This window comes from Caloenas nicobarica, chromosome 1 (genome assembly GCF_036013445.1).
Source record: "Caloenas nicobarica isolate bCalNic1 chromosome 1, bCalNic1.hap1, whole genome shotgun sequence".
Classification (NCBI taxonomy): domain Eukaryota; kingdom Metazoa; phylum Chordata; class Aves; order Columbiformes; family Columbidae; genus Caloenas; species Caloenas nicobarica.
Window position 1 is genome coordinate 39,655,028 of NC_088245.1, and position 16,307 is coordinate 39,671,334.

General features: G+C 52.6%; 1 protein-coding gene across 1 annotated transcript; it reads right to left on the minus strand.

Annotated features, from left to right (window-relative positions):
- Positions 1–1,565: 1,565 nt before the first annotated feature.
- Positions 1,566–15,795, minus strand: LGALS2 (galectin 2). Its single transcript, XM_065658279.1, has 5 exons — positions 15,559–15,795; positions 6,164–6,406; positions 3,238–3,320; positions 2,797–2,956; positions 1,566–1,712 (listed from the first exon to the last, which is right to left on the minus strand). The coding sequence occupies exons 2-5, from the start codon at positions 6,203–6,205 to the stop codon at positions 1,566–1,568; spliced, it is 432 nt and encodes a 143-aa protein (XP_065514351.1). The 5' UTR covers positions 6,206–6,406; positions 15,559–15,795.
- Between the last annotated feature and the right edge of the window lie 512 nt (positions 15,796–16,307).

Sequence of the window (16,307 nt, forward strand, 5' to 3'; positions counted from 1 at the left end):
TAAAGATGTTTTGATACTAACTTCTCCTCTGGTGCCTCCCTTCAGCTGCAGCGACCTTATCGTCATCCTTGCTATGTCTGCCAGTGCCCCAATCACAAAATCCCATCCTCTCCACTCTCAGAAGGGTTTTCCAGCACCTCTGTGATTAAACAACCCAGTACTTTGCTGCTCACCATGGCTAACACACAGAGCAACCTCCAATCCGTTTTTTTATGATGAGGGTGGCGAAACACTGGCACAGGTTGCCCAGAGAGGTGGTAGGTGCCCCATCCCTGGAGACATTCAAGCCCAGGCTGGACGGAGCTCTGAGCAACCTGATCTGGCTGAAGATGTCCCTGCTCATTGCAGGGGGGTTGGACTAGATGACCTTTGAAGGTCTCTTCCAACCCAAACTGTTCTATGATTCTATGATCCACCCGGCCCCATGTAGCACACAGGGGGGTGCAAATCCTCCTCTCCAGCCCAGCAACAATTCATTTGCAGTCTGAAGCAGATGGGTACCTTCCCAAAGCTGGCTTGGCTACAGCCCTCCCATCCTCTGCCTGCACGCTCAGGCAGCAGCGAGTCAGAGAGGGAGGGCAGAGGTGCTGCCACCTCCCTTGGACCAGGCTGTTCCTAAGATGCTCTTCTACTCTGCTCTCATCCCACTCAGCCTGAAGTGCCCCGGTGTTTGCTGTCACACATCAGTCTCAAGGCTGGCGAGACACTTCAATTAGAGCAGCGACATCAGATAATCAGCACTAATTGCCTGTAGTCCCATGTGAGGGACACAGACTGGGAGGTGCTAAGCCACATAACCCAGTATAAATCCCATCCTCCCTCCCCATTGCCTTCCCCTGTCTCACTTTCACTGAGTAGGGTTTGGTGTGGAAATGTCAGAGTAATGGGTAACCCAGCTGGAATGTGCCAGCAGATAAGTGAGGTGAGATAAGGGGGAAAGTCGGAGGAGACAACTCCTTATCACTGTCAGGAATGCTGGCTGAGGGGCACACCTGTGCTGCCTTCCCCGTGCCACCGCTTCGCATGGTACCGCTCCAGTGGGAGGGCAAGGCGCCCCTTCCTCCTGCCCGCCAGCTGAGGGAACAGCCAAGAGGAACCCGTCAAACCCATGCCGGAGGTTCCCAAACCTAACATTTAATTATGAACTTTGGTGGCACCGAATGCTACATTGAATGCCACATCGCTCAAGCCAATGCTTTTCTTCCCCTCCCTCCCTGTCTTTCTCCCAAAAACTTGGGTGCAGGAAGAAATGGTGCATTGCGAAGAGATCACACAACCATTCTCCGAGCAATCTCACAGTGTCCTTTTCCTCCTGAACCCCACCTACAGCATGCTTTGCCCTATCTACTACCTGTTCCACCCCACATCCTGGTCTGACCTGGAAAAGCACCTGGTGTTATCTGGGAGCTATTTCCATCCAACAAAAGGCTCCTTTCCTGTTGGTGGAAAAACCTTGAGCTTTGTCAGTGTCTCGCGCAGAACCAGAGATCTCACAGAAGCCAAAGCAGCTGGAGCAAGCAGTCTCCCGCTGCTTGAGTTTTATTAGAGCTAGGAAGTGGCACACATCAGTCCAGCTTGAAGGAGGTGACCTTGAAGCCTCCGTTGACACTCATGTAGCTGATCTTGCTGTAGCTGTGCCGGTTGGGGAATTCCACTTCATGCCCATCCGGTAGTATCACTTGGAATTTGTCTTCATTCATTCTGATGGTGAACTGGGAGAAGAGGGGAGAGGAAGGGCAGGAATTGGGGACAAGGAGGAGGTTAGGAGGTGAGCATCCAGGTGAAAGGCCTGACTGTTACATGTGAGGGTCAGACCTGGTCCCTACAGCCTTTAGCAAGGTGCTGGGGGTTGAGCTGAGGGTGATGCAGGAAATGAGCAGTTGATATGAAGGGTCTGAGCTGGTATCTAGACTAGGACCCGGGAACACGATCTCTTCCTGGTGCTATTTCAGCAACTCAGATCATAAACTCAGAGCAGTTAAACCCAAGTATGTCTTTACATGCCACGTGGCTTAGATCTGCCCTAAACAGGGCAGAATAAACCTGACATCTCAATGCCCTCAGCAGCTCACCAGGACCTGGACAAAGGAGCTTTGCTGATAAATGCACACAAGCAGAAAGAATGAGAACATACCACTGATCACTGCAAATTAAAGGGTTCGTTCCCCAAAGCTATCACCTCGCCAGCCCTTCCGCAAGCGCCAGCCATGACTGAGGAAAAAAGCTTCCTCTCCACAGCAATAGTAACAGGACTGCTCCTAAATGCAGCCACATTAACATCTCAGGACATCAGATGGGGTGAGACAGCAACTAGGACAGCATCCCTGGCAGGAGGAGAGGGAGAAGAGATTGGCAGCATGGATCCAGGAGTAGTGAGGACAGAAGAGCTGAGGGAGAGGTTTTTGGACATTGCTTCCAACCCTGAGTTGCCTTAAAGCCTGTGTTTTCATAGCAGGGAATTAGGGAAAGAAACTGGGTAGAGAGCAGCAAGATCCAGCTTTTTGGAGACCCCCTTTACCTTCATACGTGCCCTCAGTGTGCCTACCTGCTGGGCAGTTCTGGGGGGCAGGAAGCACTTACATAGCCTGAGACAGACAGCTCTCAGAGGAAGCACTCGGGATTTGAAGGAGGGGTGGAAATGGCAATCAAGACCAAAAACCCAGAGGATGAGGGGCTGTTGGGAGGGAGCAGGAAGTATTGGATGGCACTGGGAGGACTAGGGTACAGGAATCTGCCAACTAGGGGTTTCCCCCACCACACACACGTCACGCCCCCATGCCTGCATAGACCCCTCACCTTGACAGCAGAGCCCTTGGAGAAACAGAGGTGTCTATCACGATGCTCTGACTGCCAGGCCTTGGAGCACCTGGAGTTGCAGACGATGACAGACTCATTGAAGCGGGGACTGAAGTGAAATGCCAGATCTGAGGAGCTGCTTCCAAGATTGATGCTGAAGCTGTGGGTGAACAGAAGGAAGGTCAGCCATGCAGGCAGGACAGAGTCTTGGAAGACCTGAGATCCAATACATGGTTCTCCACCCAATTCCTCCATCAACATTGCAGGTGCTTAATGCCTTGTGTTTCCTCATTCTGCTTGGGAACGAGGAGAATTTGCATGGTGGTGGAACAGGGGCTCCGCTAACACTGAGCTGCACTCAGGCTTGTTGTACCTGTTGACCTTGGAAAACCCCCTCCCTCTGCAGCCCACTTTCAGTCCTGGCAAGTTCTTTGTACTTACTTGTCAGCATCCTCAGATATCTTGCCCTTGAGCTTCAGGGTGTCCCCAGGCTTCATACCCAGGTTGAGGATTTCAAACTGTTCCTAAGGCAGATAGAAAAATAATCTGTGAGGCTCCTTCAGCCATTCCTTCCCTGCCACCGCAAGTGAGATGGTGCTGCTTAGAGAAGGTGTCCCAGCCAGGAGAACATCTACTGCTCTCAGCTGGTGTTCCTCTCATAGCCTAAATACCTCCATGCTGGAGGGGCTTCTCACCCAGTGGGCTGAGTGAAGCCAGCAAGCAAGGAAAGACATCAGAGAGAAAGGGGTGATGAAAATAGGCTTATCCTCAGCAGAAGAAAAGCAGAGCATGAGAGCAGAGGTACGAAGAGGGTTAAAGAAGGGCACAGCCAAGGGTTTGGTGGGCGGCATTGCCCACAGCCCAAGAAATGCAAGTGGTGAGAGCAGAGTCAGCTGTGGCCTTGCTGAGCTGGGGACCCTGGGTGACAGAGGACAGCAGCAGCAGCTCTTACAGCCATCTTCCTCAGAGGGTAGAGTCACCAGGCAGGGAGCCACCAGCAGTTTAGCTCAGAAACGCTTGGCACAGAGGACCTTACACCCCTCTACTTCCTTGTAGCTTACATATTAACAGCACCCCACCCCTGGAAGGCCCCACTGGCTGCTATTAAGCTGGACTTTGTTCCAGAGAAACAGCTTCCCTAGGTATACTTCCCCTCATTAGGGACTTCAAGGGATCTAACCAATTCCCAGCCTCCTCAGTGGGCTCCCAGTGGAGGCACCACCACACACAGCCCTTAGGGGTGCTATTCCAGCCACCACATAGGACAAGAGTCTTCCCATGGAGGTGTGGCCATCATGTTAACTTCTTCTCTGTGTGTAACAGTTCAGTCAGAAGAAGCATCCTGGCTCCTTCCTTTTGTGGCAGGGGATAGTCCCCAAATTCCACACCAGCACACCAAAATGGTCCCTATCATCCCTCCCCACAGTGCTCTGAGGAAGGGCTCCAAGGGGCTCGGAGAAGAGGTCAGCCAACACACGCCCTTTAGATGACGCCAGTGATGAACGCTCCTTTGCAGGAGTGACATGAGTGGCATCCCAGTTCCTTCCCTTCTCATGGCTCCAGATCCAGCCCCAGCTACAAGGATTGCACCAGCAATACATGGGACCTCCCTGCAACCTCCTATCCAAGTTCCATCAAGACCCAAACCTTCTTGCTTGAGGAGCCATGTACATCAGGTTCAACCGCCCCTTCCTCCCTAACCCTAAGACATGGGAATGTTGTCCTCACAGGGAAGCATCATCCCTTTTCTCTTCTTCCCAGGTAAGAGCTATGAGTCAGTAGACAGTGTCTCAGATTTGGTTGAACAATTTGGCAGTGTTTTGCCAGACTCCAGAAGCCAGTGGGAAAGCAAGAGGGAGGAGGAGGCCAAGGCTCAGGACACCAGCAGTCCCTCAGCCCCCTCCCAAGCCCTGCAGAAGGCAGCTGAGTGCTGTCACCTTGCTGCTGCAGCGCCAGCTGGCAGATGGCTTCTGCCCTTCCTCAAAACCTCCTGAGCTAAGTGCTGATAAGCACTCCTTCCCTGAAGGTGTTTCCTTTTACCAGGAGGTCATAAAACCCAGCGGGCTTGGGAAATTTGTTTGCTGTTGAGGTCACCGAAGCTGTTGGTGAAATCTCCTCTGAGCTGAGGTTGGAGCCAGCAGGAGCAGGTGCTGGGGATGGTGGTTTCTGGCATTTGATCTGTTTCCCATCATGGTGCCACGTCCCACCCACACGCACCTTCACGTCACCGTTCTCCCCTGCAGCCGTCCCAGAGAGAATGCGGAGCCCAGAAGCCCTTCCCAAAATACTGGTGCATCCCACTGGCTATGACAGGTTTCTCTTTCTAGTGCCTCACGTTCTCCCTTTGTGGGAACAAGGGCATGACAAAGACACTGCTTTCATAGCCACCATCAGGGTTAGTTACTCGAACTCACGCTAAGCCAGCAGGGAGAAATAAACACTTCTAGGGCTCAAGAGATCACATCCTAAGACAGACTCTAAACTTGGTCAGAAAAATCCTGTCCTACATGGCTGGCCAAAGCAACATAGGAACGTCGCAACCGAGACAAGACCCAGGTCCTGGACCAGCAACATAGGGGAGCCTTCACCCCACTTCCCACACAGCCTAGTGTGGAGCAGATAGAAACATCACTCTCACTGGGATTTATCCACCAATCCCACCGACAGAGTGTGAGGCTGCCTAGGTGGGAGAGCAGCATGTGTCCGAGGGACAGGGAAAACCACCCGTACAGACTGTTATGTGCAGAGCCACAAGTACCACGGATGTGACAACATGCAGGGAGGGAAGACAGGCAGGAAAGAGGCATGAGCTGCTCAGAGGGGCCCTGAGATTTTATCGAGATAACATTAACCCCCCTCCTACAATGCTCAGCAGGGGCGTTCACCCCCCTTTTATTTGCCACTGGGAACAATAGTGGGAAACCAGGCAGTGGCTCTGCCAGCACTGGCGACTTCCTCCATCTGCAGAGTTGAGCCTCTGCATGGTCAGACACCAGCCCCAAGCAGATGGCCTCTCTCATGCAGGGGGTTGTGCTCCCCACATAGGAAGGGTTGGAGACTTTATGGAGTCCAGAAAAGTTGAAATCCTCCAGTGCAATTTGAGTTGATAATTGGGATGACGGGAGGGTGAAGGGGGCAGGTTGATACTTCCTCGCAGATGCTGCAAAGCAGAAAGCCCAAAGAAACAGCAACATGATGGGAACGTAATCCCAAAGAAAGAGGAAATCTGGCTAAAGGGCATCTGCAAAGGAGGTGGAGGGTCTGTGCAGTGAGGAAAATATAAGCAATGGTTGTGGAAGCTGGCAGCCACTGGCACAAGGGATACAGGAACCCTTCACCCCCAGAGAGATTATTTTATAAGAGTTACCTGCCTGGGAGTGCCTCTCCTGGGACCCATATAGATGCTCATCCTGGCCAGAGGGCAGTTGGCTTCTACTGGTATGGGGTGCCCATGTTCAAACTGCTGGCACTGGAGGAGGCTTTACTGTGTTCCCAGAGGGTGCCTTGGGACAACAGAGACCTGACAAGTGATCACTGGCGAGAGGGTGGTGGCCATGTTTGACCTGAGGGCAAGCTGGGCTTCCAACTGGGGGCTGGCAGGCCTGCAATTCTGCATGGAGAAAACAAAAAGTCATATTTTAAGGACGGAAGACAGCAATGCAACCACATGGGCTTTCAGCCAGAAGGGTGGCAGGGCAGGTCCTCTGTAGAGTGCTTTCACCACATGAAATGAGGCAGCTTCATTTGCAGAGGTCCCATAAGGTAGGGTTTGGGGTTAACAGTCCTTTCCAACCTTCCCTCTAGTCCTGGGGAGATCTCAGGCCACCAGGAACACCCATGGGATTTCGGGACCCTTGGCGTGGCTCCAAACAGCAGCACCTCATGTACTATAGCCTAGAGCTGCCACTTCTGCCACAGGTCACCCACACAGCTGTTGAGAACAGACTGAATGCTGCCTTCCCCAGCAGGCTGCCAAGATCCTCAGCAACATCACTGCTGGCAGCAGTATTTATTTTGTTTTCTTCTTTGGGCAGGAGATAAGCCAGCTAGGTGTGAAGCCCTGAGGAAAACCACAGGCTTCCCCACTTCCTATTCAAGGTAGCCCAACCACCCCAGCTGTGAGAGGTTTCTCAGGGCCTTTTGTGGCAGAGGGCAGCCCCCCAAATCCATACCAGTGCACCAAAATGGTCCCCACAACCCCTCCCCACAGTGTTCTGAGGAAGGGCTCGAAGGGCCTCAGAGGAGAGGACAGCCAACACGTCCTTTCTAGTCGACATGCGCTACGAACAGTCCCTTGCAGAAGTAACACAGGTCATCACCACACATGATACTCAGCCCAGAAGGGAAGAGGAACAGAGGGGAAGGTGGCAGCAGCCACGCTGGGTGCAGGGATGCATGTGCCGCTGCCCCCACATCAAACCATCAAACCAAGCTCTGCAAGAAGAGGTGAGAGATCACAGAATCATAGAACAGTTTGGGTTGGAAGAGACCTTCAAAGGTCATCTAGTCCAACCCCCCTGCAATGAGCAGGGACATCTTCAACTAGATCAGGTTGCTCAGAGCCCCGTCCAGCCTGGCTGTGAATGTCTCCAGGGATGGGGCATCTACCACCTCTCTGGGCAACCTGGGCCAGTGTTTTACCACCCTCATCGTAAAAAATTTCTTCCTCATGTCCAGCCTGAATGTCTCCTCCTTTAGTTTAAAACCATGACTCCTTGTCCTATTGCAACAGGCCCTGCTAAGAAGTCTGTCCCCATCTTTCTTATAGGCCCCTTTTAAGTGCTGAAAGTCTGCAATAAGGTCTCCCTGGAGCCTTGTCTTCTCCAGGCTGAACAACCCCTAGTGTCTCAGCCTGTTGTCACAGCAGAGGTGTTCCAGCCCTCTGATCAGTTTTGTGGTCTGGACCTTCTCCAACAGGTCCATGTCTTTCACGCACTGAGGGCTCCAGAGCTGGACGCAGCACTCCAGATCCCCTCAGCACCCTCACGGAAAGCTGCAGTTTCAGTTTGGCACTAATTAGACACTAGATGACACTGGAGGAGGACGCTGCGGAGGGGAAAAGGCATCTGTCCCACTTTGCACAGGAGGCACCAGGGAGCCTGTGCTGTAGACCGGGCATCGGCATCTGCTCAAGGCAAAGGGAGCTGGAGAGACCGACCATGCATTCTTTCTCGGGGTAGCAGCTGCTCACTCTGCTATTATTTCCTACTGCTTCATATAATTTGTACTCCACAGCAAGCTATTGTCTCTTTCCACTGGCTATTTATTTCCTTGAATAGCCTCTGGGGATGGATTTCAGTGCGGGAGTAAAGAAAAAAGAAAAACTCCACACAATAAATATCAAGCAGTGACCTGATTTAAACTGTGTTCTCTGACCTCATCTGGGCCCTAGTTGTGGTTCCTCCTGGCAGTTGTGATTAAGCCACGTTTCTGCCTTGGTTTCCCCCTTTTATGAAGCCTAGGAGCTTCGTAAAGGCCCCTTAGAGGGCTGTAGGGTGGATTTCAAGAAGCTGAGCCCTGGATTTTCGGAGGCCAGGACTCAGGACAGGACGAAGAAGAGGCTTCCATCACCTCCTGATGGAGCTGCTCAGTCCTCCACCTGCCAGGCACAAAAATTCCCCTTTAGTTGAGAGGTGTTGGTTTGCCTCTCAGCAGATAATGCTGCAACCTTCACCCAACCAATCCCCAAGCTCTGAAAGACAGCCAGCTTCCCAACGGAGGAGGCCCGAGAACAAAACATACTTACCTCAGCCAAACACTGAGGTGAGCAGGAGACTGGATAAGCAGGTCTGTGGATCTGGAGGGCGTGGACAGGAGAGGATTGTCCAGGAGATGCAGAAGCCAAGGCCACGATAAGCACAAGGGAGATGGTGCCCATGAGCACTAACCTCCTGCCTAAGAGGTTAATCAGAGCGGGACAGTTCCTCAAGGGAAGGCACTGAAGTCGCTGTGTTCGGACCAGCTAAGATGGGAAGGAACAAAGGACTGGAGGTGAGTCTCCTGCCACCCTTCATGCCCCAGCTCCCTGACAGTGCATCATCCAGAGCCCCTGTGGGAAGTATGGAAGCAGTATCCGTGCTCTGAACCTGGGGGCAAGGGATTAGAGGCCATCAGTCTCTGGTAGGCTCTCCACCAGCATCATCCCCCTTCAGCTGTAGGGTGCAATTTCTCTTCCTTTATATGTGGGGAATAAGGAGGAGGAAGGACAAAGCTAGCTGAAGAGATAAAATGTGGGGAAAAAAAACACCATTCTTCAGGGCCGGGGGCAGCAGTGAAAGAAGGAACCTGCACCAAGCAGTGCAGCAGATCCAGAGCACCGGGGATGGGTGTAGCCTCAGACTCCATCGCTCTCCCTACCCTATCAGAAGGCAGTGGTGCCACAGTGACTGGCATCTCCCATCTCCGTGGGGAGCTCAAATTCAGTCTGATGGATGGTTTCCATCCCCATGGCCAAGTTATGTCCTTACACCTTTGCAGGGGATATCTCTCTCAGACAACTCTGAAGTCTGTATCAACATTTTTGTGTGATATGAGTTGTCTGCAGCGAGGGGAGAAGGTGGTTTGTGTGCAAGGAAGCTGCCTCATAAGGCATCAGGGGCCATTTCATCAACCCAAACAACCAGATGAGTCAAGTCTTATGGGTCCCCAGCTTGCCTGAGGGGCAGCAGAACGAACCGAACCGGCAAAGGGTGGGGAAGGGATGTCAAAAGACTGATTACATGCCATCCAGTTCCATCTCCAGCCTTCATTTCTCTGATTCTTTCCCTCATGGGGGCATGCCAGGAATGTGGGTTGTGGGAAAGGCTTTCAAAAACACGCCTGGAGATAAAAATGCACTTGTGTTGAAAGCTTCCCTACCAGCAAAGGGAAGATGCATAGAAGACTCATGGCTTCCCCCTCTCCTGGGCTTTTGGGATCTCCCAGCTTTACCCAGATTTGCTGGATGATCTACTATTAGCGTAATGGGAAAAGGATCTTCCAAAGAGCTCTCCACAAAGGATCAGGGTCATGAGGTCTTACGCTCCACTTGCATCTTGCTCCAAAAGATTAAGATCTCCAACAGTTTCATCTTACCATTGAGTAAGGAAAATGGCAGCCCCCTCATCTTGCACATGGGGAAACTGAGGCACAGACACCCAAGTTCACATTCAAAACCAACTCTTCTTGTTTGGATTCTCATCTTAAATCTTCCATGACCAGATTTAAAAATAAAAAAAATCTAGCTTTGCAAACCTGTGCAAGCTAAAAGGAAGCTGCGATACCCCGGTTCATGCAGCTGATGCTGATCTCTCACCACGCCATCTACTATCAGTAGGAGGTACTGAGGCATCCAGTGCCTCTGAAAAAATTAGCCCTTGGGTGAGTCCACTTAAGTGCAAAAAACAGAGGTATTCAATGAACAGGCGCCTTCCAACAGTGGAAGCCAGGGGACTTCTGAGATGCCCCAAGCCCAACTCCTCTGACTTCAAGCAGACCATTTCCCACAACAAAGTCAGCATGAGGCAAACTGGCTGGAACTCAAATAAGCAAAAAAAAAAAAAAAAAAGGCATGCCGCATTGCGCCATACACAAAAGGTCCACGGGGACCTCCCTCCATGCAGCTCTGAGCAGCCATCTCAGATTCAACCCCATGGGACACCAAGGGCAGGCAGCGAGAGTGACGGCCGAGTCTGGGGTGCCCTGCTCCATCCCGCACAGGGAGAACCAGGCTGCTGGCACCGCGTGACTCCCCTCGACTGCGTTTCTCACGCACTCCAGCACTGAGCCCGAGCGGGTTGGACAACTCTGAGGACTTGCAGGAATCCTTCAAACAAGCTGAAGCTGTCTGAGTCACACGCACCAGGCATGATGCCAAGGGTGGCTCATCCACTGGAAAAATTTAAAAAAAAAAAAAAAAAAAAAAGAAGAAAGAAAAGCTAAGGGAGAAATAGCAAGTTTTTAAAAAGCCACAAGAATTCCAGCTCACAGGCTGGAAAGAAAGAGAGAGAGGAAAAAAAAGGGCTGTTCTCCCATGCTCACGTCACTAAAGCCACGTACCCCTCATCCTCGCTGTGAAGCAGCAAGCCACCTTACCACCCAACAGCTTTGAGAAGGTGTGAAGGGGTGACCCACCCTGCATCTAAGGTCATGGCTGAGGTCTGCAGAGGAAGGGGTTGTCAAATCAAAACTATCTGTTGTTCCAAAATCAGCTTGAACAAATTCCCTTTGATGGCCCTGCAAAATGAAACGGTAAAAACCAAACCAGATGGAAACGGGAAAGAAAAGCTGCCAACAAAAAGGGAATCCAAATCCCAAAATGACTGCCTCAGTATGGGAAATGGGTTCTGAAGAGGGAACTGCATCTGAAGGAGACCTAAGAAAAGACCAGGCCCACACAACAAACTCTCCCTGTTCCTCTCCTCGTCCCGCCTTCCAGAGGGAAGGGCACCAGAAACAGATGAACCCATGGACCTTCAGAGCCAAGCACAGGGAACCTGGTCTGCAACTACGGCAAGAGCTCCAGGGACAGGCAAAGCGTGAGGAGGTCCCAGCTCCACTCTCACCAGCACCAGGAGTGCTGAATTACTTTTTCCCAGGGAGGAGCCACAGCCACACAGCCTTGCTTAGAGTTGCCAGCAGGTGAAGGAGCTTTCAAAGCCAGCACCTGAGCCTGCTGAGTCGCGGTGCTGCCACAGGGAACAGGGGAACAGCTGCTTGCAGCTGCTTTGCAGTGGTGGGACATCCTATCTCCTTTACCAGCACTATACTGGGGACTAAGGGATGCCACATGCATTCGAGGACACCTTGTTTTGCTGACCAGTCCTGTATAAGCATCCTGTCCCTCCTCTGGTCTGCTCCTGTGAGCCTCTACTCCTGTTTCTGACCCATCCCACGCAGCCACTAGTACATAAACCCTCACTTGACCACAGTAGATGTTTGTTTTGCGTTCCCAGTGGTCATGCTACACTGTTTGTTCTCTCAGGCTCTCTTTCCCTTCCCTCCCATTTATGCCTCTTTTTGCTGTCCTTCTTTCCCTCATCACCGGGAACACACCCGGCCATGTCTCTCCGGCTGCCTCCCGGTCTCTTCACACTGCTCCCTCCGAAACCACCCCAGCAGCGAAGCAGCCACCCGGCTTTAATTGCAGCAGATTACTGGATGGAGAATGCTTGCTCCCAGGAGAGGGAAAGGGTATTACAAACTAAATGCTTTGAACACCAGACAAATCTTATCACATCCCAGGCTGAATAGCCCCAAACACGTTGCCATTCACTGCACAACAAACAGACTTGCCAAGCCTGGAGATCTGATAAGGACAATGCGAGAGGAGGACCAGTGGCTGTAATTGCCAGGCAAGTTCCCATCAGCAGGCAGCTAGCTTATCTCTTCTGTCAAGATGGGACACGCATGGACGTCTGCTGCACAACAGCAGGGAAAAGCTAGTGGGGACCTGCTCTCTGGTCCTGAACACGCACGTAGCACTCCTTACAACACCGTCCCTTAGGAACATCTCTATTACTCACTCGGTCTTATTAGGAAAGGGGTGGGAATCTTTCCTGAACAGCTCTGGCAGAGATACAGCTCCCCAGGGACTTGGCTCGGGATGAGCTGAAGAGTGCCTAACCCCGGCGCTGGACACCAGCGAGCAGCTGCAGGAGCAGAGGACAGCTAGAGGATGGCTGGAGGGAAGAGGTTAAGCCACACTGCAACACTGCTGCTTTTAACCCTGTCAACTCCCAGCACGCATCCTCTTCTTGAAATTCAGCCAGAGTGCTGCTACGGGGAGGCGAGCTACTCAAGATGAAAAGCTGCTCTTTGTAAAAGGAGATGGAAAGAGGAGCAGCCTCTGCTGGGAGCATCTCCTCCTTCTGCACAGAGGAGAGGGACTTGGGCTGCATATAGGAGATGGCAAAGGTTTGACACGGTTGCGGTGAGACCCAGAACACGGACATTGCCTCCAAAACACCCACTGGGCTGAGGGGCACCCTCCAGACAGAGATGAGCCAGAAGCCCTTCGGATGCACCCAGAGCTGTGCACTTGATCCTTCTTCTGGCTGAGAGCCTGGTCTGTCAGCAGCACATTAAATGGCAGATACATAAGATCTGCCCCTGTTCTGCTCCCCAAGTGAGTTCCCAAACCTGATGTACTTTAGGATGGCAGGTGACACAGGACAGAGGTGTACATGCATGGGAAGCCCTTGCAGAATAGTGTGCTCTGTGGACAACACGAAGGGCTCCTTGCTCCACCTCCCCAAGGCAGAAGAGCCAGAGGGGCAAATTCAACCTGTTTGTGCACTCAGGCCTGCCTGATCCCCTGCACCCAGGAGCTGCTCCCCACACCCCCATGACCTCATGTGCTTGGGCAACGCTTCCTCATAGCATCTCTCCCACCCCACAAGGCGAGAGGTCAAGCACAGCCAGTGATCCACAGCGCAGGGTGTCGGGTACTGAGTCACAACCGTGTGTTCAGCCATGCCCAGCAGGCAGAGAGCTTCCCAGTTTCAGTCCGGCACAGACGCTCCCACGCCACGCACTCACCTACAACATGCTGTGTGACACTGCCCATCTGTGGACAGGGGAAAAGTGGAAAATTAGGGGGTAGATATGCAGGCTGCAGGGGACTGCACTTCAAAAGCCCACATTCAGAGAGACCTGGGCTGACAGGGTGCAGCTGTTGTGCTCTTGGCCTTGAGAGCAAGGAGCAGGGCACAGCTCCCATCCATGGGGTTATGCACTTGGTGACACTCAGGCTCAGTTGGGAACAGTCCCTAGCCCGCGTCAGCCATCGCCCCAAGGCAGCACTCGGGCCCGGCCCCGCTCCTGTCGCGTTTTCTAACACAGACAAAGCCAGAGGGACCAGAAAGGAGCCTAGGAAAGGCCAGGTCCACCCTCTGGAAACCTGCGTATGCAGACTTGGCATCTCCCTCCAACACCTCCTGGGTCACAGTTTTCCTTTTATTCCTAACCCCACGTCTGCCATGCCCCAGCACTGGGTTCACTCCGCCCTGCTGCTCCTCACCGCTGCCAAAAGTAGGGCTGGAGCCGGTGCGGTGCCAAGCGGCAGAGGCCAAGCAGCCAGGCTGGAGGCAGTAAGACACAGGACTGTGTCCTCCTGACAGTTCGCAGCACGGACTTCAGCCACTGCTGAAGTTTCCCAAAGAACCCGAGGCAGCTGCAGCCAAATCAGGGTCACTGGCAATGGGGAATTTTCAGTCCCAGGCCAAAAACCATCTATTCAAGCTCACCAGCTGCTAAACTTGAGCCAGCTGCACGGCCGAGAGCACACGCATTCAGGGCCGGGGCACCCCGCAGCAGGACTGCCTCTTCCCTGCACCACGCTGTAAATGAGAGCCTGCACACGGCTGCATCCCTGAGCTCCCCGGCGGCTGCTACGCTAAACATCCCCAGCAAACGCTTTGCTCAGTCACACTTTGTTGTCGCCGCAATGCAGAGATGTATTCATCATCCAGGCTCAGGGTTTTGCTGCAGCTGGGCTCCCTGATTTGCTCCAGGATGCTGAGTTTCATATCACTGATCTCAGCTCGGATTGTGCTTGCATGCCCATGAAAAATGCCTTTGCAATAGGATTTTTCTCCTTCTCCCTCCTGCTGTTCTTTAGAGCCAAACTGTATCTCAGCAAAATCCAGGCTCTTAAACCATTTTTTCCCAATACTTCTGCTTCCTAATGAAAGGTAGCAATAACACCGCGAGTCAGGGCTCGAGTGAGAACGGGTGAATCTGTTCACCTCTCCAAGTGCCTCTCTCGACACCTGACTCCCCAGTGCACTGTATCGGTAGCGGATCTGTTCCAGTCTGGAGCTGATCTCATCAGCAGTGTGAGGAATGACTTCATCAAGGCTCCCCCTCCCGGGCTCAGGGCCTTCGATACTCACTTTAGCCCCATAAATTTAAGCAGCACTCTCTAACCTGGCAGGCTTTCCTCTCCCTGTTCCATTTTTGGCCTACCCAAACACACAACCCATCAGCCCCCACGCCGCAGCTATGACTGGGGCTCCTCTCCTGTTGGTTTTCCTCCATCTTTGCCTGTTGCCGATACTGTTCCTCAGCAGCAAGAGTATTCCCATGTTCTCGGACCATCTCCCGACTATCCCAGAAACTATTGGCAACAGCAAATCCAGCTGACCCTTCCCCAGTGGGAAGGAGGCACTGCCAGTCCCTGTCCTGGCTGGGAGGGCACTGCTGCTCACTCAGCGGAGGGATCACAACACCTCTTGAGCTGCTCAGTCAGGAAGGAGGGCTCGACCACAAGGAAGCAGCGAGCTGCACAGCTCACCTCTCACTCTGGTATTTGCTCCTCTCCCTTCTTGCTTCTCTCGCTGAGCCAGTTGCTCTAATGACAGAATCAACCGTGTAAAGGAAATTTAGTATACAGGGGTCAAGGCAATTCCCCAAAGGAAGCAAATGCAATTATCTCCATTCTAATGACCAGGGAAACTAAGGCAGCGTGAGCATGGATGTGCATTTCCTCGAGTCTTGCTCCGAGGCATGTTTAATTGCAGAGCAGGTTTTCTGAACCCTTATCCAGCATCCTGTTTCCTCATTCTGCTCCTGCAGTTGTTGAAAGATGCCTTTGATCACCAGGGACAGGTCTTCCTACAGTGAAAAAGGGAAGCACTGAAAGAAATGGAGGGGATCAGTCCTGGTGGATGACTGCATACCACAAGAAAGTGCTGCATATGAAAGGGAAGGAGACATTTCCTATTAGATTAAAGGAGCTCAGACCTGCTCTCCCTCTAGAGAAGTATGCAACTCTATACTCACCTCTCTAATTGCAGCCCTCCGCTGGGAAAGGTGCTTAGAAGTATTGCAAAAGGAAGGAGATTAGCCAAGGTCAGGGCTGCAAATCCAGAGGATTGTGTAAGAGGTGCGTGGTCTGAGGTGATGTCAGAAGTGCTGCCAGCCCGGTTCCAAGGGAAAGTAGCAGAGGTAAAACTGAGCCAAAAAGCCAGGAACTGGCTGCTGCAGTCAGGAGCAGGAAAACAAGAAAAAGGAACAGAAGACCACAGTACTGAGCTTCAGGAAAGTGAAAGGTCTCCAGCAGAACAGCTTGCCAAGGAAAGAGGAATGTTGCACGGGAAAGGGAACCTCACGTCATGGGACACAGCCGATGACCCTGCAGGAAGCACACAAAAGCTCTCGCTGCTGCACACAAGCGCATCTGAAACACATGGCAGGGTTTGCATAAACACATAAGGCAGAGAAACCAAACGTCAGGACAGAGCGAAGGCAACGTGGCAGTTCTGGCTGGCTGAAGACAACCTGGTGGGTGGAGAACCCCTCCCCCAGGTGACCCGGGCACCCCTGCAATGCCACCTTGCCTTGACGACCAATGGGGACTTGGCCTGTTCTGTGCTTCACCTCAACTACACCGGCAGCAAGAACTTTTGCTAAGCCCAGATTGGTCAGGCAGGAGCTCTCTTGGCTGCTGCTGCCCTCTGTGGGGCAGCTCACCGCAGGGCCTGCCAAAATGGGGATCCTGCACCCCTCTGCTGGCACAAGCTCACCTTACA